This window comes from Tinamus guttatus, unplaced genomic scaffold, assembly GCF_059628265.1.
Source record: "Tinamus guttatus ecotype Peru unplaced genomic scaffold, ASM5962826v1 Tinamus_guttatus_pri_ptg000197l, whole genome shotgun sequence".
In the NCBI taxonomy this organism is placed as follows: domain Eukaryota; kingdom Metazoa; phylum Chordata; class Aves; order Tinamiformes; family Tinamidae; genus Tinamus; species Tinamus guttatus.
In genome coordinates this window covers 1,226,453-1,253,543 of record NW_028288731.1, presented here as the reverse complement: position 1 = coordinate 1,253,543, position 27,091 = coordinate 1,226,453, and the positions used below count along the sequence as shown (strand labels likewise).

Sequence of the window (27,091 nt, the reverse complement as noted above, 5' to 3'; positions counted from 1 at the left end):
TAGAATTGTGCTTTCCCGTCTGGATTGCAACAACCCCTCAGCACTGAGGACCCCACACGCAGTCCTCCACACTCTGTTACAGCAAACTGTGCCCTTGTTACAGAGCTGAGCAATCACTCACCAACCAGTGTGGGGCTGCTTACCAGCTCCTGGTGACAGCCAAAGAGACTATGTGGCTCTCGGTCTCCAGCAGCTAAACTGACATTAGTGACTTCCCCTACCTCACGCCTGACAGACCCTTCTGATCTGCAACATCTTGATCTGTAATATTTTGATCTGTAACACTGCCTATCTCTGTGGGATCGTATATGTCTCTGCTGTCATGTGTTCAGTGATCTGCTCAGCTGCATTCACCAGTAAATCATGGATTTAACAGTCTGAGAAGCAAAACCAAGAGGATCTCCCACCAGAATAACAGTGAATGAAAACCTGAGTCATGTTTTCTGGAAGAGATGCTTCCAGGAGAGCATCAATGCTGGCTATGGACATTCCTGTTGTGTTTCTGAGATCCTCTTTGAGCTGGTCCACATTTTTAAACATCTCTCTCAGCTTTTCTGTAAAGCAAGCAAACAAACAAACAAAATAATTTATATTACAGCTCTCTCCAGACATATAGCAATCTCAGGCACAGAGGACTTTGGATTTAGGCAAATTTTGCTTAATGTTATACCCAGGGACAAGGCTCCTACTACGCCAAGACCAGTCGGCTTCAGTTCACAGAGAACAACTTGACTGTAAAACCTAGCACACTGTCTCCTGCAAGCTTTTTCACTGGAAGTCATGTCCAGCATTTACATCCTTTACCCAAATCAGAGATTTGGGCCTTTCAGCATGCAAGGCTTTTCGGAGCAATGAAAAAAACTATTATGAAATTATGAATTATGAGGGGCAGTCTGAAACTGGTTCTAGAATTATCCTAGATATAGGATCTCAAGGAAACAGTGTATACTTATTTCATTAAGATCATTTCCTCCTGACAGTTAAATAAGTCATAGGATTGCTAGTAGCAGAAATTATATCACTGATGATGTTCACAAACCAACATTATAAACTAAGTATGGGAAATTACCTTGCTCACTAGTATCTCTTAAATTCTCAGTGATGTTCAACATGGAATCCAAAGTAGTCATATACTGAGGAATCTCTTGAAAGAAAGCAATTTCTGGTACATTTTCTTGAAACCTAAATTGGGGAAAAGAAAAGCCAGCAAACAAGAAGTAAAATGGGAAATATTAAAAGAAGACAAGAAGCCATTCGATCATTTCATAAACAGAGCATTATGGAATCATAACTCAGAAAGAGAACCTCACCACTTCACTTGTGACTGGATGTTTGTGGCATCCCCAATTAGAATATCTTGAAGTTCTTGGGAGACTCTTCTGTGATTCAGTACATTGGTCACAAATTGATTGCTTAGTTCAATAGTGCGGAGGAGCTGCTCATGAGATTGACTCTGCTCACACAGTTCTCCAAAGCTAACATTAGGGAGATGGCAAATACGCTGTATTGACTTAAAACTCTCGTAGTCACAAAGAAGTCTCGTGAGATCCCGGAGGCCAGATATCTTTAAATGAATTTTTGAAAAGGAAGAGAAATGAACAGACACCAGTCAGGTGACAGAATTATACAGGTCACGCTTAAAAAAATAGCTGTTCCTTTGCGTTTTTTCTTTAGGATTAAATATTTTTATATGATACCTTATTCAGAAGGTCTCAGATAGAACAGTTCACAAGTCCCATTCCTACATGTGTTTGTAGCAGACCTGGCTACATAACATTGAACAGGATATAACAAACCTTGCAAGCCTTACCGTACCCATTGCCTTTGTCCAACATACAAACACAATACCCAACTCGGACTCACCTGTTGACCAATTAATCTTCCCATAAACCAAACAAATACATCTTGTGCAAGAGATTCAGCCTTTTGGACACCACATGGCTTTCCCTACTAGGGCAGTTGAAAAGGAGTTGGCTAGAAGTCATGACTTCCACCTCTGGGAACCTGCTTTGTGAAACAGCAATGCTTTGCCTACTCTTCATACCCTGGGCTTCCCTCTTATCTGTCATCACTATTTAAATTATCTGTCTCTTATGGCAAGAACAGTCTTTTGTTTTGTGCCTGTGAATGAATAGATGTCACATCAAGACTCATGTTATTACTGTGGAAATATTAAGCAGCAACAGTGGGGAATATCAATGCCTTAAAAAAAATAAAAAGGGTCTGAACAAAAGAAGAATACTACGGGACTACATATACGCACACTATATTCATAGGAATGGTGTAAGCAGCCTTTTATCCAAGTGCAACAGTGCTAAATCCTAAGATGATAAGAAAAATCACTGAATCACTAGATGCTTAATCTCATAAACTGTTATAGTATTTTGAGACAACTAGTGCTAAAGGAACACGCACAGGAACGTGGTCTCTGACCATGCTGCATTGGGTGTAGCTCCATAGCATAAGAAGACCTAAAGTAGTGGTACTGCTACTTCCACCAATTTCAAGAGGTCAGAGGTATCTAACTGCTGTTTGTGCTTTTGAAAACTTCCCCCCCTACATATTTCTCAAACAAAGCTGAGCCAGCTAGGAATTGGTACTATCAATTTCAGTTCTGCACGGTGTTTTGCTAAGTCTAAACCTTCTGAACCTTTAAAATACTGGTATACTGATTTATGAGGAACATGCTGTCACTGGCAATGTGAACAGTGATCTTGCTTTTGGGCCGTCTAATAGAAAATAGAAGTTATTCTATAAAACAGGCTGGTGGGACAGGAATACCATCATCTTCCATGAAACCTGGGTACACAGTGTATAGGGGCTGGTAGAAGAGACAAGTTTCTCAGCCCAGGTTAGTGGCAACTTTTAAGTACAGGCAGCACACACAAAACATTTTTAATCCTGCCTTTTATCAGCTGTTTTTCTAAAATTTTTTTTTTACATATGCCTTTTCTTTTTTTCTTCTCCTCCAAGACCTCCGCTATGTATTTGTGTATCGCTGTGGGATGTCCTTCAAGTTAGCATTTTAAGCAGACTCACTTTCAGCTTCAGGAGCTCTGGTATGGATGAATGTTTCTCAGAAGTATTATTTTCCATGAAAGGGTCATTTTTCAGATGAGTTTTCTTCAAAAGCAGTGTGATGCTTTCTGTGGGAGGTAAAAGAAGTTACTTTAGATGAAATCCACCAGACTTACAGAAACTTTACACATGGCAATAACTATACTTTATCTTTGAAGCCTACCAGCATATTTATTTTCCACTAAATTAACCTGGCTCTAGACGCAGTAAAATCACACTTGGGCACCTGAACTGTAAGCTTCTGATCCAGTCCAAGCAGTTGTTCTGCTCTCATTAAGAAATCTACCTCACACTGAAAACAGGACTTGTGACTACATCTGACCCTTCAGACACATTCGGTTTTCTCTGTGAGCAGATAAACCTCTCAGGTTTTACAATAACCATATACAATTAATACCTATGTGAAATATGTTAACTCTCAAAATAACTGCTGCCATCTTAAGGGTATATAAAGCTGTGAAGGGAATACAGGTTTCTATCTTTAAAGATTCTTTATCTGAGTGTCAGCAAACCGTGATCACTTAGCAAAGAACACACATGTTTTTTGGATACAGCTGGGAAGAAAATTTATACCTATAATGTGACATAACTCAAACAAAAGGGAGCCTTCCTGAGGCCTCATAGCCCCAGTTAATTGCCAGCAGGTAAAAGTCTGTGGCTTCTTTCCCATCATTAGACAAAACACTTCGAAATTCAGACAGGCACAACCGTACTCCAGCTGAGGTGCCACTACATTAATGAAATCATGATTACCTGTCAAATTGCTGTCTTCAGTTTCGATGGCATTTATTAAACACATCAGGTAAGGATTGTAGCTGCTATTCACTGTCATCTGTAAGATGGTGTTTTCAAATTCTAAAAACAGAAATCTGAAAAATAAGTCAGAGTTCAAATGAGTTTCTCTTTCAGAAAGTGGCATATTACTGTGTGACCTGTCAGCTGCATAGATGCTGCTCCTTGGCAGTTGTAAATAAAAGTTCCAGATAAAGCCATGCATCTCATGACATTTCCTAAGTGGGTATTCTCCCAATTTTATTTCATCAATTTCTCTGTTATCACCCTGGCTCCCATTCACTTTCAAACCATACGGATAAAAAAAAATGCTTGAAAGATTTAACTTTAGATGAGAGATACAGTTGGGAAGCCATGGCAGGGGGAGTCTGAGGAAAAAAACTAAGGAGTGACACCACAAAGAAAGGTTATTCCGAAGAGCTTACCACTGATGTAACCCAGCTTTCAGTAGGCATATTCCTGAGGGACCCTGCTCCCACTGTGAACCCAGACAGACCAACATTGAGCATTTTTGAAAGTCTCATTTTCAGATGCCAATTCCATTCAGTGGCTTCAAAGATAACTTTCTTGTCCTTTGCCTCAAACCTAAATGGCTAGACCTGGATTCTTAAATTACAGTGGTAGATTTCAGGCTAAAGATGCTCTAATGAAAGAAACTAAAATACTCTTCCTGCCAGAGGACGTGATCACTGCCCATAATAGCAGTTATGATATCCAAAAAAAAAAAGCTCACCGTGTGATCAGACTGGCTGGAGACAGGATTTGGTCACTCTGAGTCCAAGGTAGGGTCTTGTTGAACAGGGTTTCTGCTCTAGCAAGGAAGTGATGGGCAACAATGTTCATCACACTGTCAAAACCAGTTTTGTTGGAGAGGGAAGCTGAGCTGGAGCCTATATTCAATTCATTTAGCAGCTCAGAGGAGTTCAGTCTCTTGAGAATGGAACGACTGGCTTCCATGATTTCTAGAGCTGATGCATTACTGGCAGGACTGTGGGTCATTGCTTCCAACAACTTCACGTAGGCAGCCACTTCTGTTAGATTCCATTTGGTGTTTAGCACACTGTCAACCACATCCCAAAGGCGTGTGGAGTAACTCCACTCAGTGAGGTTGAAGGCAACCTGGAGCCTCAGGAGTTCATTCTGAGCCTTTCTGAAGAGTGCAGAGAAGTTACCCCAGTCTGCTGGGCTGCCTGAGAAATTTAAAGAATTCAAGCCTGTTTCGTTTAGCATAAAAGGAATGAGAATGTTCAAAAGCTGGGATGGGAGCACACCACCCACATCCTGCAGCACCGGGACAGGGCAGGATGCATTACTCAACAGCAGCCCCTCCGCAACAGCAGTCAGAGCCTTGGTCTTCTGCTGCATCCAAGAGGAATGTTGCTCAGAGACAAGGTCTAAGCTCGAGAGGAAGCTCAGGGAAAATTGCAAAGACTGCACGATGCACGACAGCTCCTTGGAAAAACGTTCCCGGTTGTGCTTGTAGACAACATCAAACTCCGGAGACAGCTTCAAGTTCATTATGGCAAGTTGAAACATCTTTGTAAAGGTTGCATTGGGTACTGCTCCACTCTCCACATCCATGGCAGCAAAGAGGCCTTCGCAGGGGCTCCTGGCTAGTGACTCGCTTAGCGTGGCGTTTTCAAACAGCATCTCCAGTGTTATGTGGAGAATGTCTTGAGCAGAGCAGTTCCGGGGCATCTTATAATCGCTGTCACTATCCCTGAGGAAAGGACTCAGAGCTAAAAACAAGACATCCACCACTTTTCCTTCTAATGAAGCACTGTGCTGCAAAGAAGACTCACTGAATTCCTTCTGCAGTAGCCAATTTGAAAAATGATAGATCATGCTCATTTTTTCTTCCAGTGTTTTGTTTAAGTTGGTATCATGAAGAATTTTCATTCCTACTCTCCCCATTTCAAACATTCTCTGGGCATATTTACTATAAGAATCAAATAATGCGCTGATATTTTCAAGCTCACTGATATTATAACCTTTCTGCAATTCCTTTAAAAAGAGTATACCCTTTTGTAAAGCTTGTGAATATGTGGAGATGTTGGCGCCTCTGGAATCCTCTTCAGCATACACCTCAAATATGGCAGATAGAAAGTTTATCAGCTGCTTCATTTCCCTACTGAAAGGAAGACTGGAATCATTTTTCATGATTTTAAACTGATTTTGCAGTATGTTTAGAAGCAACTGGGAGGTAAGACTGTCCATGCTGTCCATGTTCATGGACTGGAGTATTGCAGTAATCTGCCCCAAATGATGAAGTTCATTTCCTTGGCTTCCGTGAGAAGAGCCCTGAAGTCTCTGCATTAGTTTAGACAAAGAAGAGATCAGCAGATAGTGACTGCTGGTATTCACCTTTGCAGGGGCAGCAAGAAGCTCTTCAAGGGCCAAGAGATGTTCTGCAAAGTTTTCAGAAGTTACAGGGGTCTGCAAAAAATCAGAAAACAACAACGACACTTCTTCATTTGTGCCGAGATAATCCTCTAGGTCTTCAAGAGGGACTGCATGAAGTGCTATCATTTTAATAATCTCCCATGCTTTCTCTGTATTAAAATGAGTCCTATTTAAAATGATGTGATTCCAAATTGTTACTGCCATAGTTAGAACATCCTGATTTTCTTTCCCATGGCGATTAGGATAGAACGGTCTTTCACCAGCTATCTCATACAGTGGGGTAATTTCTTGAAATATTCTTTCTAACTCCACCGTGCTGTTTGCAGCAAAAGTTAAATTGAAGAGGAGTTTTAGGGAACTATACAAATCCTTCGGATTGGATGATTTCATTACTCCGCTAGTATTATGAAGAATTTGAAATACTTCTGTTTTTCTGGGATCTACCCCAATGTCGACAAGAATTAGAGCTTTTTTCATAACTTCCAGGAGTTTCACATATTCATCCACTTCTGTTAAGTTCCATTTGGTGGTCAACACATTGCCAGTGGCGTTCCACAGCTGGGAGAAATGTCTCCATTCAGACAGGTCGGAAGCATTTCCAGGCATCTGCAGCAGTTCATATATACTACTGTTCCAAATGGAAAAACTCGGCAACAGATGGGAAAACAGAGGCAGCTTATGCCAGTCTGCTGGGCTGCCTGAGAAACTTAGAGAATTTAAGCCTGTTTCGTTTAGCATAAAAGGAATGAGAATGTTCAAAAGCTGGGATGGGAGCACACCACCCACATCCTGCAGCACCGGGGCAGGGCAGGATGCATTACTCAACAGCAGCCCCTCCGCAACAGCAGTCAGAGCCTTGGTCTTCTGCTGCATCCAAGAGGAATGTTGCTCAGAGACAAGGTCTAAGCTCGAGAGGAAGCTCAGGGAAAATTGCAAAGACTGCACGATGCACGACAGCTCCTTGGAAAAACGTTCCCGGTTGTGCTTGTAGACAACATCAAACTCCGGAGACAGCTTCAAGTTCATTATGGCAAGTTGAAACATCTTTGTAAAGGTTGCATTGGGTACTGCTCCACTCTGCACATCCATGGCAGCAAAGAGGCCTTCGCAGGGGCTCCTGGCTAGTGACTCGCTTAGCGTGGCGTTTTCAAACAGCATCTCCAGTGTTATGTGGAGAATGTCTTGAGCAGAGCAGTTCTGGGGCATCTTATAATTGCTGTTATTACCAAAGAATGGAATCAAGGCTGAATGCAAGAAGTCCCATATTTTTGCCTCTAATGAAGTATTGTGCTGTAAGATAAACTCATTGAACTCTTGCAGTAGAACACGTGTTAAATTATACACAGGTTCAACTTTTCCTTCACTGAAAGCATCACCTGTAGTTGTATAATGAAGGATTTTAATTCCTAACCTCAGTAGTTCAGACAAGCTGTCAAAGGTTTTATTGTTATAATTAAAGAACAGATCTATATATTTTAACTTGCTGATATTATAATGCAGCTGCAAGTCTTTTAACACATACAAGGTCTTTTGTACGGCTTGAGTGACCAGTGAGATATTGGCTGCTTCAGAGTCTTCCCCAAACTCTTTAAACACAGTTGTTACAAATTCTGAGAGTCGATCTATTTCTTCACTGAAGAAGTTATTTGAATTATTATTCAGTTTATGCAAATGGGTGTTTAATATATCTAAAAATTGCTGGTAAGCTACGATGCCTGTGATATTCCACTTCATTGACCTTAGTTTTTCCCCCATGCGCCAATAGACATTCAGCTCATGCCACCGGGCTTCACCCATGGAGCTTTCTACTCTCCGCATCAGTTCAAACACAGGCACCAGCAGGTACTGGTAACCTATGTTTGTATTTGTCATTATAAAAAACATCTTCTGGAGAGCTAGGAGCTGGTCTGGAAAGTCTTTGTAGGAGACTGGTTTAAGCAAATAGTCAGAAAACAAGGAAGATATTTCTTGTATTTTATTTAAACGGTCTCTTAAGTCTTCCATAAATGATGGCATGTTAGTGTAGAGTAACATTTTGAGAGTATCCTTAGTTTGTTCTGTACTAAAATTAGAATTATTTAACAAATCTGGATTCCAAATCATAGCTGCTAATTTTAAAGCACTCTGAATTTCTTTCCATTGTGCCATTGTATTGAAAATGGAAGTCCCATTAAAGTTGCTTAGTAATTGCAGCGATGTGAACTTATAGATTTCATCAATTATTTCCTTATTATATGGTTCTTTGAATTTATAATCATGACGTGGATTCATTCCCAGTTCAAGAATTGCATACAGTTTCTGTAATGTTTCATTCTTTAAATTTATGAATACGTTTAAGCTTTCTAATTCACTTCTATTCATTTTTTCTTCAAAGCCTTTTAAGCGATACAGAGACTTTTGTACGGCTTCTAAAACATCTGAATTAATGGAGCTCTTGGAATCTTTTCCACCAATCTCTCGTAACTTTAATTTTCTGTGTGGAAAAAATAAGTATTTTAGAGAATACAAAATTAGCACAAGTGATTTAGAATAAAGATCACAGACTTGAATTATACTCTTAGTAATATCCCTTCACACAGTGTCTTACCTCACAACTTCCTTCAAATCAGATACTAAAGTCTCATTGTCTTTCCAGTTAACAAAGAGATCACAAATTTCTCTGGTCACCAAACTTCTTTCTTTATCTACACAAGATATATAAAAAAGATATGAATATCAGTTTGGAAACAGAAAAGAATGATATGGTGGAACTGTCAATGAATGTATGCATACCCAAAGTTAGGCTCCTATGATGGGAAACAAAATCATAGGTTAGAGACTTGACTATTCTTCTGAGTGTAAAAGTATATCTTGATATTCCCACATGTCCAATCCTCTCACTAGCCTCTTAGCACATTTTCACTCATAGAACCATAGAATCGTTAAGGTTGGAAGGGACTTCTAGAGGTCATCTAGTCCAAAACCCCTGCACATGCAGGGTCACCTAGAGCATGTGGCACAGGACTGCGTCCAAGCGGGTTTGGAAGATCTCCAGAGAAGGAGACTCCACAACCTCTCTGGGCAACCTGTGCCAGGGCTCCGTCACCCTCACTGTTAAGAAATTTTTCCTTAAGTTCCTGTGGAACTTTGATGCTTCAGCTTGTGGTCATTTCCTCTAGCTCTATCAGCGGCCAGCACTGAAGAGAGGCCAGCACCATCCTCTTCACTCATCCCTTGAGGTACTTATAGACACTGACCAAGTCCCCCCTCAGCCTTCTCTTCTCTAGGCTGAACAGGCCCAGCTCTCTCAGTTTTTCCTCATAGGGCAGATGTTCCAGGCCCCTGATCATCCTTGCAGTCCTGCGCTGGACTCTCTCCAGCAGTTCCACATCCCTCTTGTACTGTGGAGCCCAGAACTGGACACAATACTCCAGATGTGGCCTCACCAGGGTTTAGTAGAGGGGCAGGATCACCTCCCTCGACCTGCTGGAGACGCTCTTCTTAATGCAGCCCAGGATCCCATTGGCCTTCTTGGCCACGAGGGCACACTGCTGCCTCATGGTCAACTTGTCATCCACCACGACACCCAGGCCCTTTTCTGCAGAGCTGCTCTCCAGAAGGTCGGTCCCCAGCCTGTACTGGTGTCTGGGGTTAATCTTCCCTAAGTGCAGGACCTTGCACTTGCCCTTGTTGAATTTCATAAGGTTTCTCACCACCCAGTTACCCAGTCTGTCCACTCCTTACACTCCTTATACTTCCTTTTTATCCACACCGACCTCCACGACCCCTACTCAACTACAAGTAGGGTGGATGGCATTTGCAAGGCCGTCCTTATTGTCCTTACACGCTGCACCTTTGTGGTTAGAGATGGATGTTTAGGGTCATGCCTTTGCTATGAGAGGGTTTAGCAGAATAACTAACCTTGATATACGTAGCCTGTTGTGCAGCCTCAGTCCCTACTGTGAGGCCATCAGGTAAGTTCACCAGATTTTGACAAAAAGCTGAAGATAAAAAGTATCATTCCCCATTTCCACTGAGATTTCAAGCTCACATTAATGCATTAGCCAAGGACAAAACCATGCTTTTTTATTTCTGCTTTTGGAATGAGGTATTTTATTCACGTTTCTTAAAATTTAAAAGAATTCATTATGCCCAGCCCTGAACAGGCTGCAATCAGTATGGTTACTTATTGCCTTGCAGTTTGCTTCTCCTTGGCACCACAGGTTTTCAGAAGAGATATGACCAAGTAGAGGAATCTTACCTTGCTCCAAGCAGTTCAGGGGAAATAGAGGATCTGCAACCCCGTCTTGAGCAGTTCTGAATCTATCTTCAGTCACAAACAACTCAGAGACATTTTGAACTGCCAGCAAAACACTAAGAGAAAAAAAAAAGATGAAAATAAATTGTGGTTCCAGGTTTATGAGAGGAAATAAAACAAGTGTTCAAATAGAAAACAGCTGGTGTGCGGCACATCCTTCTTAAAATATCTGACAGAAATTATCCCTACTCTTAATTATTTGTATGACTGTGCATAAAATAGAAACACAGAGGGCTCTAAGGAAAGCCATGGAGATAACATTGGCAGAAATGGGTATGTTATAGTCATGCAATGTAGTTACTCAGAGGGTCATGCAAAACCTGTGTGCCGCTAAAATCCTGAGAATGGGGCTTAGAAACCCCTCAGGTGATGTGCCATCCTGCTGGGGCTGCACCCCCTCCTACGGAAACAAGAGCAGAAAGAGTGGAGAAGGCTCCAGGGAGAGTAGGGATCCTTAGGAGGCAACATGTGTGGACAGAAGAAGCCATCACAAATAGCTGTTACCAAGTTCAGATTCTTGAGAGGGAGGCAAGGGATGTTTTTCAATCTTAGAAAAGAACAAGCTGATTATGTGGCTGACTGTATCACAGAGGAAGTCATTTAAAGGAATGTCTGCTCAATATGTGCGGGTTATTGAAAACATTATGGTGATTCTTAGTCCCTTTTGCTTCTCCCATATAAAGAGTAGCTCTTCACTGTAGATACAGGGTCACCATGAAATAAACAGTCCCTTGCTTATCTGAAGCTCTGCAAATGATGCACAAAGCACCTAGCTGAGCTGATTTCAGCAGCTCGAATAAATACATAGTGATTTGTGGAAACAGACCACCTGTTTCCACAGAGCATTAGGCATCTCTCTTCTTCACATTTAACTTAATGTATGAGTAATAAAATCTGCTCCTAGACATTTTGTAGAAGTCATGACCTCGAAATCACTACTGCACTATGGTCTTGCCAGTTATCACATGGTTAATACAGATGTCACAGTGAGCAAAAGGTTATTTTCTTCTGCATCTTTGTTGTACTACTACAAAAAATCCCTCCGCAGTATTTCTTTAGGAGTTCAGGGCTATCTGTGTGAAAGACATGGCACAGTCAGCCAAGACATGATTTTGCAAGCATCATTAAAAATACTATTTGTGCAATCTCTTTGCAATAACTGTTTACTCAGGCGTTTACGCTGCCACATGCTAGGCAAAAAAGCACTGCAGTTCTGGTGATGAAATTCTCTGTGGCTATTTGTTGTGCCTATGAGAACTTGCCCAGCTCTGCAGCTGAACAGCAAAGCATAGCAGCACAGTAAATATTAATCTTTCCTGGGCAGTCAAACAGTGTAGGGTTTCAGGCTTGATTCTGCAAGCCAGTGAACATGGACAAATAGTGTGACTGAAATGTTAGAAAGGACAGAACATCTTTGAACAAAATCAAGATTCTTTCCACACTGATACTGACTTATTTTCAGAATAAAAACATCAAGTCTCACAAATATTTTTCTCAGTGCAGGATGGCAAATTACCTAGATAGTAACAGTTTTAAAGTGCCTTAGCAACACACCAATCCTGAGAAATTAGGTCCTCCAAGCCTGGCTGTAATCAGAGTGGCAAAGTTTCTACAACCACTTCTTGAATCTTTGTCCAATTGCTCGTGTAAAGGCCTTCTTTTATTGAGGGGAAGAAAAAGGCAAAATACACTCAGCTGATGTCTGGTTTCCTCCCTGTGTTGTAACAAGTGGACTATCTAGAATAATTTCTAGCAGTTTCAGTCATATTCAATAGATTATTCATGACAGATTCACCCAATCTTCCAGGCAACTCAAACTTCACCCAACTACGTACTAAGAAAGGGAGCTTACAGGGCTTAACCCCTGCAGGAGAGTGTTCATTGTCCCAGCTGCAGAGAGCATCAAATATCTCAGCACAGTTAATTAATGCAGTTCACAGAGCTCAGCCAGCTCTGCTTTTCATATAACTACTGAGCAAGAATATAACCGGTATTTTCTTCTTAAAGTCATCCATATTTAAAGCCCCATATGCCAACCTGCCTCTCAGTCTGCACACACACACAGGACAGTGCCTCCACGCAGCCTGGAAGACAACTCAAGGTTCACAGACATTTCCCATTGTAAGAGTTACAGAAGAGCCTCTGAAGGACCAAATGCTACTCACTGTACAGAACTTCAGAAATACAGTAGTGTGCAGCTGTACCACCCAACAAGAACAAGCCATGCTTTTAAGCTAGTGTCCTTGCTGATGAGATGTGACCTGTGTTCAGTGTTCAACATGCAAACCCACCAGGCTTTCAGTGCTCTCCTGGCATTTTCTACCTTCTTACCTGCTTGCATTCTGAACGTTATCAAATATGTCTTGCTGCTGCATGCTGCCCTGAAACATATCTGGGGCCAGCAGAAGAAGATGCCACAAAGAGGTGTCATTCTGCACTTGAGAGATGAGCAATAGTAATGAGACCATTTCTTTGACAAACACTGCCTGGTATTGAGGGTTGAGTCGCACCTTAAAAAATAACAATGCAAGAAATTATTTAAGCACAAGAATCCTTGTTGCCAGTGAGACTTTCTAGGTTTTTCAGCACGCACTGCAGTTGTACCCAATCTGCCAGACAATAGGTTCAAAGGACTCTAGTGACAGACCATAATAGTTAGAGTGACCATGCTTTACTTTGAAACTCTAGATGACAATAAAATAAACTCCTTGCATAGAAAAGCCCTAAGGTTCAGAACATCCCAAGCAATTTAAAGACCGCAAACACAAGAAAAATGAGTATCAATCCTCATTTTGGGAAAAAAAAGGATCCATTTGCTTTAATTACATAGACATTACATTACATACTTGTCTTTCCCAAAGACAAGTATTGTTGGATCAGATGCAGGAGTTATTGGATGAAGTTATACGGCTGATGTAACAGAGGAGGAAATTTATCGTCTCCCCTACCTTTAAATATTTTTATTTATGCCATATTTTCACACTGTTCTATCTACTTGTCACTGCAGGAGGGCAAATAATGGAAAAAAAAAAAAAAAAAAAAAAAAAAAAAAAAAGCAAGGAACCCTCAATGGACACTAGCTGATGTCTAGCAGTCCTTGACTTTCCTCAAGAACTGTTTGCTCAATTCTAAGTATTTGGGCTAATCCCATTCACACGAATTACTTAAGCCTCATGCTGCATAAAAAGCACTGAGGCGTAGAAATGAGTTATTCCTTGCAATATCAGGTCATGTTCTACCACCAAAAATCTGCAATGAAGTGTGGGAACCATCACATCCAATATCTGCCAATGTTGGATCCTAGATACTCACCTGAGAGAGCTGATTTCTGAACTCTTGGGTGAATGACTCTAAAAGAGACAAGTTGGTAGAGCAGAACGTCCTGTGGATACTGGCTGCCATCTTCCCTTCAGTGAGACCAGGATGTGATGTATAGCGTGACAAGACCTCACACAAAATGACTCTGAGATTTGCTGCCGTTGAATATTGTGTCTGACTCTAAAAGTGAGATATAATGTTAGATGCTAGTTTTAAAGCAATACTCTGGGATGGTTTTAAATATAGCGATGAGACATTTTTAAGGGACAGTAGTGACACCTGAAAAACATCATCCTTACAAGTACCTATGCATACAGAGAATTTTAAGAAGTGAACAATGCCATTGAAATCATATATATAAATGGAAATGTGTGTGTAACTGTAGGCATTAATATGGGAATATAAGCATATTTCAGATATTTGTTAATATAGGCGTTAATGGCAATGCTCCTAGCATACTGATATCTATTAAATGATACCAGTTTTTGTTATAAAAAGGAGTTGTTCCTACAATTATTCAATTACCTATGCAATAAACATACGGCAACTCTGATACCACTCCACAAGTATTGTGCGCAAATAATGAAATTGATGGCAAAGCCTGTAACATCTGTCTTCACAGAATCATAGAATCATAGAATGCTTAAGGTTGGAAGGGACCTCTAGAGGTCATCTAGTCCAACCCCCTGCACATGCAGGGTCACCTAGAGCACGTGGCACAGGACTGCGTCCGAGTGGGTTTGAAGATCTCCAGAGAAGGAGACTCCACAACCTCTCTGGGCAGCCTGTTCCAGTGCTCTGTCACCCTCACTACTAAAGAATTTTTCCTTAAATTCCTGTGGATGCTTCAGTTTCCGGCCGTTTCCTCTAGTTCTGTCGGTGGCCATCAGTGAAAAGAGGCCAGCACCATCCTCTTCGCTGCCTCCCTTGAGGTACTTATAGACACTGACCAGGTCCCCTCTCAGTCTTCTCTTCTCCAGGCTGAAAAGGCCCAGCTCCCTCAGCCTCTCCTCATAGGGCAGATGTTCCAGGCCCCTGATCATCCTTGCAGTCCTGCGCTGGACTCTCTCCAGCAGTTCCACATCCCTCTTGTACTGTGGAGTCCAGAACTGGACACAACACTCCAGATGTGGCCTCACCAGGGCTGAGTAGAGGGGCAGGATCACCTCCCTCGACCTGCTGGAGACGCTCTTCTTAATGCACCCCAGGATCCCATTGGCCATCTTGGCCACGAGGGCACACTGCTGCCTCATGGTCAACTTGTCATCCACCATGACGCCCGGGTCCCTCTCTGCAGAGCTGCTCTCCAGAAGGTCGGTCCCCAGCCTGTACTGGTGTCTGGGGTTATTCCTCCCTAAGTGCAGGACCTTGCACTTGTCTTTGCTGAATTGCCTAAGATTTCTCACTGCCCAGTTATCCAGTCTGTTCAGGTCCCTTTGGAGGGCAGCACAGCCCTCTAGGGCTTTTCAGCCCTCTTCAATTTCATGTGAGAGAAATGGCACTCTAAATGTTCTAGAATAACCTGCAGCCTTAACTCATACAGAAGTTTTGAGCAAAATATCTCAGGGTATAGTCTGTCAGCATTTGGTCATTCATGGTATTGTGTCCTAAGGTATCCAGTATATTTGGTTTCTGCTGAGAGAATAATAAATTCACCATGGCCCTTAAGAGCCCACCTACAATAATGATCTGCCTCTTCACAAAATGAAGCACATTCATTTGAATTTGTAAGGGAGATCCTAAAGCTACAAAAGGTTCATGTTGGTACTTTGGGCTTTTAACTCTTTAAATGTGATGATGCATAAACGTTCAGACACAGCTATTACACAAATACAGACGTTACCTTGCCAAAATGGAGAATTCTGTTGAACATGTTGATGCTGGAAGTCAAGTTGGATGGTGATGAAATATTCCAAATGGTGCTTTCTCCATGAGGTACCAAATCCTTAAATGCTGCAGTAATAATATTTTGAAATACTAGATTTTACTTAATGCCTTTTAATCTCTGCTACATCATACCAACATGCAGAATAAAGAACAGTCTAGAGCTTTGTGTATGCCATCATTAATCTGTCTCCGAAGGTGCAGTCAATGGCATCCAGTAATTACCTACTTAAGGCTTTTTCTTATGTAATCAAATCCTGGATTGCACTATTTCCTTCTGCAACTTTTTAAAATCAGGAACATTTAACTATTTGCTTACAGTTACATTTTAATTTCTCTATCCCTGCAACTCTTCCACGCAGAGGGAGACATTAACAGTCTTTCAAGGAAGCCCATGTCAGCTTACGTGGCAGCCCTGCAAGGCAGAGCTCTCCAGGCACCCTTGGCACCGCCGGGGGGTACTCGCTACACAGGAACAGCTCCAGAACAGACTGAGAACTGCTGCCCGCTATGCACACAGGCAGCGCTGCCAGGACCCCAGCTGACACACACCAAAGCCAACGTTTGCACTGAGTCGCACTCTCAAAACAACTCAGCCTGCTGAAACCAAAAGTTATGCCAGTTCGCACCAGCTGAAGCTCTGTTTTTTTTTCTCCTTAAAATAAGAAACATAATCGAGTTCCTTCCTGACCATCCAAATCCACGAAAATGAACTAAAAAGTCATTCTGCAAAAGCTGTTTAGTGATTATTTTTTCATTCCTCTTCTTCCCTTCACCCAGACACCAAAGAGTGACTGCACTGGCAGGAATGCTAATTGAGCGAGTGAATGGCTGGGGTAGAACAGTTGCAGAATGCTGATGTGTAACCCTTCATTTGACTGTGAGATCCCTCGAGAAACGACTATCTGTCTTGAGGCCTTGCGGATAGTACTAGACATCACCATTAATAAATAATATCTGTAATGATTTTCCCAAAATTGAAGTTTGAAAGTTCCTTGAGGAAACAGAAACACAACAGAGAACACCGCCACCAACAAATATCCACTGTGGCTCAGAAGAAGACTTATTTGCTGGATAATTGTGAGTAAGAAATAAATTTGAAAAAAAATAATAAGCTGTTTATGGACAATTTGTGGGCAATAAAAGGACAATATTCCATAAATAGCCAGGTCTTTAATTAATGTCAAACAGCCTGTGATCACACACTTCTCCTGTGAAGCACAGCAATTTAAATCCTGGTTTCTTGGTCAAATTCTCAGTCTTTTCCACAGACAGCTACTTGTAATTATTCACAAGAATTTAGACTAATGCTACAGACACGGTAATCACTAAGAACTGCACTGCTGTCCGGAGTGCTTCAAAAGATCAGCCTTTAAAAAATCAACCTTCTGCATGCAGCACTGGACAACCTACCCAGCAACGGGCTCTTGCTTTTAGGAACGTCAGTACTCCATGGTGAAGTGTCCTTGCTCACATTAGCAGATCTCCGCTTCCTGGGGAAAAGAAAAGGGAAAGGGAGAAGGGAAAAAAAAAAAAAGACTTGGAATAACGCAGAGAAACTCAAGAGTTTTTTATGATTAAGCTTATGCTTAGTTATTGCATGACTCAAGGCAGGTCATTTGAGTAGGGCAGAAGTTTGATTTCTTCTAGAGGACTGCGGTGCCTTTTAGAAGAAGTGCTCTCAGACAATAAAGAGAGGAAAGGGACCATGTTCATGCCTGAGCCGCTCCACTGACAAAATGTTCAACTTATCAGACAGAGACATTTGATAAATGTATATATAGCCTAATCTTAATTTCCAGATCTGCAAAGAAGGCCTCATTGAATCAGGTCATACTCCGTCTTCCACTGACACATATGCAGCAGAAAAAAAATAGTGACACTATTAAGGATGCTCTGGCTCCACAGACAGGCCTGAGTCTCAACAGACAGCTGAGATAGCTCTAAGTTATAACAGGATTACATGCCTGTGCTGAGAAATCCTTCAAGACATCAGGATCTTACTTCCTACTTCCCTAATATTTCATGTCAGCAGAAAAGTAAGGGTGGAAGATGTTGGTCTTGAGCTATGTTTTTGTACTTTTGTGCTTATCCAGGGAAATCTCACATGGCCATGATTTGTACTCCTCAGCATCTGTTTCTGGGGAACAAGACCAAAGATGAGAATCTTGCCCATTTTCTCTGCCTGCCACTGCTAATAAACAGTTTTAGGGCAAGTTAAAAAATTGTTTAATAACTTAAATTTATTAAATTTATTAACTTAAATTTATTATTAGAGCTTAGGTGAGTTGCATAATGGAAAAAAAGTACTCTGGGTTATTAGTTGAATATTATAAACTCTAGAGTTTTACACAGTAATATTTCCAGACAATAAAGGGTCATAGCTAAAAATTTTTCCTTCATGACAAATTCACCGTGGCAGATTCTGCCCTCATGGGATGGTTGAGTCTACTCACATTGGCTTATGGAGCCTTCTCTTGCTCAGCCAATCTTCTGCTGAGGTTTTATACTCTGCCAAATCCTGCTAGGCTTGACCTGGCTACTTAAATGCGTGTCTTTTCCTTTTAGGAATCTATACATTTCTAAGAGTAACATTGGCCATGCAGGTGTAGGTAGCCTCACATAGCTGTGTGATGTTTACATAGCTAACTTCTATCAACAGTGGTCAAGATGCTTATTAATGAATCATGTGACTTGAGCTGTAATTTAGAATAACTCTTTGATTTTCAGCCACCAGCAAAAAATGCAGTTATTTACTAAACAGTTGTATGGAAACCAAAAACATAATGCAAGCAGGATTTACAGCTGAAGCCTATGGAATATTCCCAACTTTAGCAATAGAGGTTCCCATTTCTTCAATCAAACCAAATTAATCACCTTTGAACCTGTTCCTGGGAAAACAATGATGCTAAGTGACTGAAGAGCTAGGAATCCAAGGATCCAGCTTCTGTATGGCTCTGCCCTCTTTTGCTGCATGACCTTCAGTTTGCATAAATTTAGTTATCCACATGTTTATTCATATAGATCCTTTCTAACCAACAGAGAGTCACTGACCATTGAGATGCCCCAAGAAATATCAGCCCCTCTGCACTGACTGAGAAGGCCCTGTTAGGAGTCACAACCACAGGCTCAGGAAGCTGGGACCTTGGATGTGGATCTTGGCAGCTAGCCAGGTTTTAGAGCTGCACACTTCTCAGCCCATGTTTCCTAGTGGCCTGCCAGAGTCAGGCAGCCAAGAGGCAAGAGCATCCCTTGCTGGCACGTCTCAGAGTAAATGCTACTTGGTTTCCACTGGAACATCACCGAGATTGAAATGTGTCCACTCAACACGTCAATTTCAAAAAAAACAAAACAGTATTCCAGCAAAAAAATATTCCCAACCAGCTTTGCTATGCAAACCTACATGCTCTTGAGGGCAGAAACTGTCCCTTCATTTTCATTTCTCTATATGTTATGTCTTCTCTAGCAGAGAAGTTGGCATTTCCCCCCATTTTGGCAGGTCTTTGAATACACTACTAAAAGAGCAGTCGCTCCAGCAAAAAATGCTTCTCCAAAGCAAGAGCGGCTTGGGAGCATTTGGCACTTTTATCCAAAGTAAATTGAACCAATAGCCATGTGCAGCACTCTGGGCTGCTCAGTACAGTTTTACTGACTGATACTCCCGAAGACCTGAACTCCAGACATGCAAAAATGTATCTTCAAACTAACTTGAAAAGCCTGGTTCATCAGAAGGTATCTTGTGCAGGGAATAAAAACCTCTTAGAGTAGAGAACCTGAAGCAACTGATACATCGCCCATAGCTATCCTTAATACAAACATTTTTTTAAAAAAAGCCCATATTCTCATTTCTAGGCATTCAAGTATCTGACTCTATTCTGTTGGAGGAACATTCACGCGTGGCTGCTCCCTCCGCATCAAAGCAAGTCTTGCTCTACAGCAGGTAGCACCCAGAATCGCTCAGATTCCCTTACAGTCTGAGGGATGAGATGTCACTAAGCCTTGGCAGGAGATCTTCTGGTGTGTACGGTGTGCCTTTACATCTGGCATCTGAATCACACAGCACGGTTTGCAGGAACGGGAAGAAGCCAGCGCTAGGAAGGTTTCGAGGTGCAAGGTAACCTGGAGGAAGAGCGAGAAGAAAGAAAACACCATTATCGTGATGTGGGAGTGTTTTTTGTTGCCACACGTTTCTACTAGCATGTGCTATTTTCTTCTCCCAAGCCAGAGCTTGATTCTCAGTTTTATGGAGGTTTCTTTACTCTATCCTGCCATCATTACCCAAATCCCACTAGAAGCCCCCCAGCCCTAAGAGACTGACAAAAGGGAACTTAATAAAGATTCAGGCCATTTATTGGTAAGAAGATACTTGTCAGTCCCAAAGCAGCTGCAGATGTTTTTACCAAAATGGATGGAAACAGATAAGAAATGACCAAAACATCCTAAGGTTTATGATGTCTTAATTCTTTTTTTTTTTTTTAAATTGGACACATGGCCAGGCTAACCTGAAGCACCTCATAAAAGCATATTCTCCAAGATCTAGTTGGACCAACCTCTGCTCAAAGCTGCAAGCTTTGGTTTCAAGCCAGGCCATTTAAACAGGACTCTGTATCAGCCTATCCTACAATAAGGGCGATGCAACCAGAACCAGATGACCTTCTTTGCTGAGAAGTTCATGCAGATCTGTCCAGGGAAGGGAGAGGAGCAATCTATCACCACTCCCCTGCCGTTGTCTCCTGCCATTACGGAGCAGCTCCAGTGCCATCTGTTTGGTGACCAATGGTACTGGCAGCCAGGAGTAAGGGGTGAGATGTATGTCCCTGTTTCCCATTTCTGAAAACAGAGGTATGACTTGAGCAATTAGACTTCAGTTTTTCATGTGTCCTGTGCTACTTAGCACCTAGTCACAGAGTTCACTTGCTGCTTTTCCTCTCAGCAAGAAACACTCTAATAAATCTTGAGGCTCTTTCACTTGATCACGGCAACATGTTATTTAAAATAATCATTTGCAAAATTATCTGGCAAAGGATGTGGCTATTATTTCTACTATGGGAAGGAGCCAGATACACACAAAGCCCGCGGACAGGCTTGGGGTAATTGATTACCTTGCTGTTCAACCTCTCTTGAGACAATCTATGACTCAAGTTCAGGCACAGCTTTATCTCCAATCCCTCCAAATAGAGGCAGCACTTCAGTGGCAGGATATTTATTAATTATAGCAGTGGCCAAAAATCAGGGAACAACAGTGTTATGGGCAGTATGATTGTGTTGGTCAATCACTTAGGAAGCCTTAAACGACAGAAGTTTCCTGGCTTTCTTGAGCTTTCCTCGCCAGGGGTGGTCACAGCCCAAGGGTGTGCACAAGAGCACTGGTCCTCAGACATGAAGAGGACATTCAGGCCCCAGCAGCAGAGCTCTAGGTCAAGCAGAGCTCACTGCAAGCCGCAAATACTGACACTTCGGTGTGGGAGGTTTGCAGTACCTCAGGCAAGGTAACAACTTGGCACACAGCGCTGCTGAGACCTGGAAGTGTCAAAGGCTCCCATTTTGGGCAGCCTTCCGATTCCTCTGTACCTCAGCAGAGAATTACCCCACAGTGATAAAGGATGAACCCTGCTAGAGGAGAAGCCTAAAGCTCTGCCTACGTTGAGCTGTTTGAAGCTTCCCCACTAGCTTATGCATCCCCCAAGCCACTTGGAGTTACAAGACAGGCCAAGCCAGCTCCCAGTAACCGTGGAGGAACAAGGATAGCAAAGATCTCTCTTGTCCCTGCAGGTGCTTTGGCTGGTGCTCAGGCCAAAAAATGAGGTATACACCATACTAAAGGTTTTTAAACGCTATTGATCAACTGCACATGAGCGAATCTTCAGACTACCGCACTTTAATCTAGAAGCATCCTTTCGTAAATGTTTCCTGCCATGTCTCAGACGATTTTCTTCTGAGATCACCAACTGCAACCCTGCAAAATAACTTTTTGCATATGCTGGCATTTTCTTCCTCATCTTGCTTCTGATCTTCAGTACTCCCATTCCCACAAAGGGACTCACACCTCAATCCAAATATGCTAGCTGGAGAGCCATGGGCTTTAGGATAGAGAGTGTAGCCACAAGTAAGTGAAACAGGCAAGAACTGGGAAAGACATCCCAGTCTTTCCACATCTACCAGTGACAACTAGGGCAGCGATTTATCCTAGACTTCACTTTAGTCTGCAAGAAAAGGCTTCTCTCGGTCCCAGTGTTTTCCTGTCTTCCTCAAGAAGGAAAAGATACATAAAACACCTCCAAAATATGAGGTAAAAAAGCGTTCTCAGCTTGAGACTGGACTTGCCCAGTACCCACTTAACTGCCGCTTACCGGAAGGACTATTTGGTGGCTTTTAAAGCTCATGTCTCTCAGGAGGATCTGGAGACCTAAAGTTGTGTTACCCCCAAGTGTGAGAGAGGAGACACAAGCAGAGGATGGGGAGCTCAGAGGGTGTTGTTCTCAGGAAAGATGCAAGATATTTACAGAGGGAATTATGCAAGGGATCCTGCTGGATCCAGGTCAGGGTAAGACACTTCCCTGAGATAAGTAGCAAATGACAAACTTTAAAATTAGACTCTAAAGGGCGGCACGCTGAATCAAGAACAATTACACAACCAGTTTCTGCACCACACGCAAGGTGTATGTTGTAACACAGTGATGATTAACACTTTTTTGAACAGGCAGGCAAAAGATTAGGAGCAGATCAGTAGTCTGAAAAATATAAGGGAAAAGGAATTTTATGAACTTCATGATACTGCGAAGGAAAAAGTCTGAGGTTTGGAAATACTTCTGCTCACAGTGGCAATGTGATAGCTGCAAAGACATCAGTGGTCCAAAGCAACAGGATATTCAGTGAAGCTGGGCCAGTTCGCATCAGATTTTGAGCAGTTCACTGGTTACAAGCATCACTGAGTCACTGCAGTTGTGCACTGATGTAACACCACGATGTTCTGGGCACTAAAGTGGTGGTGATGACAGAGTGGACTCTTCTGGAAGAGGCCTCGACTCTCAAAAACAGTTGGAGAATTAATATAGTTTCAAAAAAGACCATGACACAGAAAAATCTGCAATACATGGACCAAATACTCATTTGGTATAAGTGATATCTCTGCTGACTCTTAATTCTGAGTAGCCAGCCAAAACACGGCTAGATTGGTCTGCGTCAAGAACACGATCTAACATGGATTTATCCTTCAGGATGAGTTGAACTGCTGCCTACCCTGCTGCCTGTATTGATGAGATCCCCACTGACCATACAGTCAGACACAAGCAGCCCTCCTGTTGTCACTTACAGACAGGAGAGGAATTCTACACTCCATCTCTTGCTGGGTCAACCTTGCCACGATCAGAACCAGCAAGGTCCTGTCCCCCTGTTCAGCCTAGCTTGAAAGCAGCGTCTTTCAGGGACCATGCAGGCTAGCAACTCCAGTTCATGGAAGCTAAGCAGCACAGACTTGGGAAGCTCAGCTTCTGATGATGCTGACTTTGGCCAGCGCATTTGAGCTCAAAGCAGCCAGTGGGTGAGATACTGTGCAGTAGGCTGGAATGCCCTGGAGTCGGTCTCAGATGGACAAGAGTCTCAGAGCTCATTCCTGTAACTCCCTCTCATCCCACAAAGAAAGGGATTTATTGATGAGGAGGAGGCAATTCAGAGTCTACTGCACTTCTTACTCTATCCTTCCTCCCGCAGTCCACTTGCTCAAGGCAAGGAGCAGTAGCTTCACAGAGCTGCACTGGCTGCTCTTCCCACCCCTTCAAATTCCTAATCTGCATCAGTCCCACACACTGGCGCAAGGAAGCCAGGAGAGGAAATTGCCTCCTGACTCCCTTACACAGTCCAGGAGATGTTTGCAACATCCTCCTTTTAAAGAAAGCCTGTCCTAAATGCTCTGTAAATTTTAAAGGCAGGTGTTTTAATAGGGATGGTTTTGCAATCTGAAACTCAACACTTATTTATCAGCATTAGTAACTCCTGTAATATTTCTGCTTCACATATTGCAGAAGGCATCTCTTTCTTCCACTGAAGTATATAGCAATGCAAAGAAAATTTGTCTTCCCTAGTTCTGTAGGACTCAACCTTTAGGAGCCCACAGGTCACAAAATAGAGCAGACGCACAACACATCACATCTCATCCCCTCCTCTAAGTCCCCTACCTTTGTTTTTGAATCTTTCATTTCTCAAAACTGCAAATAGCTTTGGAGCATCTCATTACACTGCCTGCAGGCCACGAGCTGGTGACACTGCACCAACTGCTGAGAGGTTACCCAAGCATATTTCTTGGGAAATTAATTTGACTCTGAGCAAAATCAGACCTGTAAGGACGGGCTTCTGGGTTTGTGAGCATACACCCTTTCTCTGTCTGTCACTGTGGAGGGCTCTGCTTCTGTCAGCACTGAAGGAAAGGCCCCGAAGCTCAAAAAAACAACACAGCCATCCCGAAGAGCAGGACAGGCTGAGGTCACCACATGCCACATGCTGGTAGGGTTTGCCTTACCTCCACTTGGTCTAGCCACATGTCTGAGGTATGTAATGAAATGAGCATTTCCATTCCACAGGAAATTCTGGTTTGTCCACATTTGCTTTCACTTAGAATAAAATGAAAAAAAAAAAAAAAAAAAAAGGAATCCATTTCTTTTACTTCCCTCAATGCTGGAAATTTCAGTACATTTCCCCTTCAACAACAGCAAAACACTGTTTTTCTCAGATAAAGATGTAATAACAATGAAATGTGTCAGGGCAATGATAAATCTCATACAGTAAAGATGGAAATTACCATTTCACTATGATCTACAATATTAATTGAAACCAACTGAAACGTCCAAATCTAACTGAAACAGGTTCACCTTGCCACGTAGATTTGGTTGCTTTCCCTGCACTGGGGTTTCGGGCATTCTCACTAGCAGAGTCTAACATTTATTATAAGGAATTGAGGATTCCAGTGGATCGCAGTCCAGGTGCAGTGAGTGCAGCCCAGAACGCAACCCGCTTCACCCTGAAGTCCTGAGGCTGCTTGTGCTGAAGGAAGCAAGTCCTGGGAGCTCAACAGCCACAACCACCCCGCCAGGGCAAAGGCAACTAAGTATGTAGCCTTTTCAGGATATTGCTTCTGGTATTTATTACTACTCCTCTGCATGAAGCAAGGGAGGGTGACTTAGAGTCCACATTGGTATCAGCCACATCATTTGCACAGGGAATTGTATAGACCTTTTCTTTTGTTTTCAAATTATTGTGCTTGTTTTCCTTCGCTCTTTAATGTCCATACCACACTTAGGGTTTCAGACCTTCCCATCTAGCTCTGCCCTTTATTCTATAAAAACAGACAAAATCCATATTTCATTCAATTCACACCAAAGACATGGAACTTCCATTAGAAGTAGCTACTTCTTAAATTAAGGTGCATTAACTAGATTTTCTTCCTCCTTCAACATTAATTTAAAAGCTTTGCTGAAGTTTTCTGTCTTCTCCCTGCCCACACTTTAATGTCATATCACCATTCTTTGGCCAGAAGAAAATTTCTCTTGCCTTTCATAGCTCCCAAACTCTAACACTGCATACCACTTACTCATTAAGTCCTTCCATATTCTTGCCATAGCTAACAAAAAATTCATACAAATCTTAACTATCCAGCTGATGAATTAAAGGCATTTATGGGTAAATGGCCTCACTAGGAAGAACTGCGTTTATCTGAAAAGGCATTTCATCATTGCTAAAACACAGGAGGGAGGACTCATCTGCAGAGAAAGAGATAGCCAAAACCAGTAGGATAGAACAACAAATCAAATCATGACCAATACTGAGAAGGGCGAGTAATTGATCACTCCTTGTAAGCCAAAGAAACACAATGAAATCGTGAGGCAAAGCAAGCAAAAGTACCTTTCCTCATAAATGTCAAAACATTGTGGAGCTCCCTGCCACAGGTTGATATATGCTGAAAAGTATGCATTCATTTAGAAACAGAATTAGACAAATCACAGCAAATAGATTTGTCAGTGACTATTAAATATGACAGCCTGTATTACACTGCTTCAGCAGTTGAAGATAGCTTAAACCCTCAGCCCCTTGAGGATTATCCCAGTGGAAGGACGTGCTCGCTGTTCCAACGTGCTCTCTCTCATGCAACCGAGCCATACCAGACAGTCAAGAAGGCAAAGAACATGCCTGATTCATGACACTGATGACTGAGATAGCTTGTCATCTACATGCAGCTGCCCATTCCAGCTTTTTTTGCCATTTACAATCACTTACACTGTTCAAAGACTCACAAAATGGTTGAGGTTGGAAGGGGCCTCTACAGATCATCTAGTCCAACGCCCCTGCCCCAGTAGGGACACCCAGAGCACGCGGCACAGGGTGGCAGCCAAGCGGGTTTTGAAGATCTCCAAGGAAGGAGACTCCACAACCTCTCTGGGCAGCCTGTTCTAGGGCTCTGTCACCCTCACAGGAAAGTTGTTCTTCCTCACATGGAGATGAAATCTCCTGTGTTTCAACTTTGCAGAAAGCATTACAATCTGCTAGGGCTACTGATAACTCCAAAAACCGGACCTGATAATCTTATCTTTGAGGTAAGATTATTTCTGAACCAGGATTTTTTTTTTTTTAAACATATGGAGAATGACCCAAATTGCTGGCTGGCCCATCCCTTCATTTATGAAAGGACAATGTTTAATTGCTGTTGCACTCTTGTTGCTGTGAAGTCTTGAGAAATAGTCACAGTCTCTGAAACTTAAGTCTGACTTAGAAGATGAAGAAAGGGGCCTGCACCTTCCTGTTACCTAGAAATGAGATGTTCAGGGGAAGTGGGGCCAGAAAGCAAATACCAGCTGAGCCTTTCCCATTCCTCTTCCATACCTGCAAGATGAACACCAGCAGCAGTGCCACAGCTGTTGCGGAAAAAGGGTGAAGACAGTAATTTCCAGCCCCAATCCTGTTCCATGTGTCCAAAGCCCACAGCACAGTAGTAATTAGTCTTACTGATTTAAATGGGATTACTCACACTTGAGGGTAAGCACATCCTTAAGAGCTCTGCTGGATCAGAGCTCGTTGTTTGGCCCGCCCTCCCATCACCTGCTGAGCAGGCTGCACTGCAAGAAGAGGCTCCCTGAGCTTACCCGGACATTGCAAGGCATCCAACACCCTTGGGATATACCCCAGCATGGTCATTTTTTTTTTTTATGAGTCCCATCACTGCTGTATGTGAGGGCAGATCCATCTCACAGGGTGGACACAGCAAACTCAAACCCATACAGTGCAACATAGAGCCGCGTAGCTGCACCAGTGCAGCTGCAGACACCACGCAAC

The 27,091-nt window shown here is 42.4% G+C and overlaps 1 protein-coding gene across 1 annotated transcript in view; it reads right to left on the bottom strand.

Annotated features, from left to right (window-relative positions):
* ABCA12 (ATP binding cassette subfamily A member 12) overlaps window positions 1-27,091 on the bottom strand; it is an 87,771-nt gene that overhangs the window by 49,548 nt on the left and 11,132 nt on the right. Inside the window, exons 3-15 of the mRNA XM_088523800.1 lie at window positions 19,744-19,891; window positions 17,186-17,265; window positions 15,732-15,841; window positions 13,883-14,068; window positions 12,902-13,080; window positions 10,514-10,626; window positions 8,861-8,957; window positions 4,604-8,746; window positions 3,832-3,947; window positions 3,040-3,146; window positions 1,311-1,564; window positions 1,070-1,182; window positions 430-554 (exon numbers count right to left, since the gene is read on the bottom strand). Of these exons, the coding sequence (XP_088379926.1) occupies window positions 430-554; window positions 1,070-1,182; window positions 1,311-1,564; window positions 3,040-3,146; window positions 3,832-3,947; window positions 4,604-8,746; window positions 8,861-8,957; window positions 10,514-10,626; window positions 12,902-13,080; window positions 13,883-14,068; window positions 15,732-15,841; window positions 17,186-17,265; window positions 19,744-19,891 (5,771 nt within the window). The remainder of the gene's footprint in view (window positions 1-429; window positions 555-1,069; window positions 1,183-1,310; window positions 1,565-3,039; window positions 3,147-3,831; window positions 3,948-4,603; window positions 8,747-8,860; window positions 8,958-10,513; window positions 10,627-12,901; window positions 13,081-13,882; window positions 14,069-15,731; window positions 15,842-17,185; window positions 17,266-19,743; window positions 19,892-27,091) is intronic.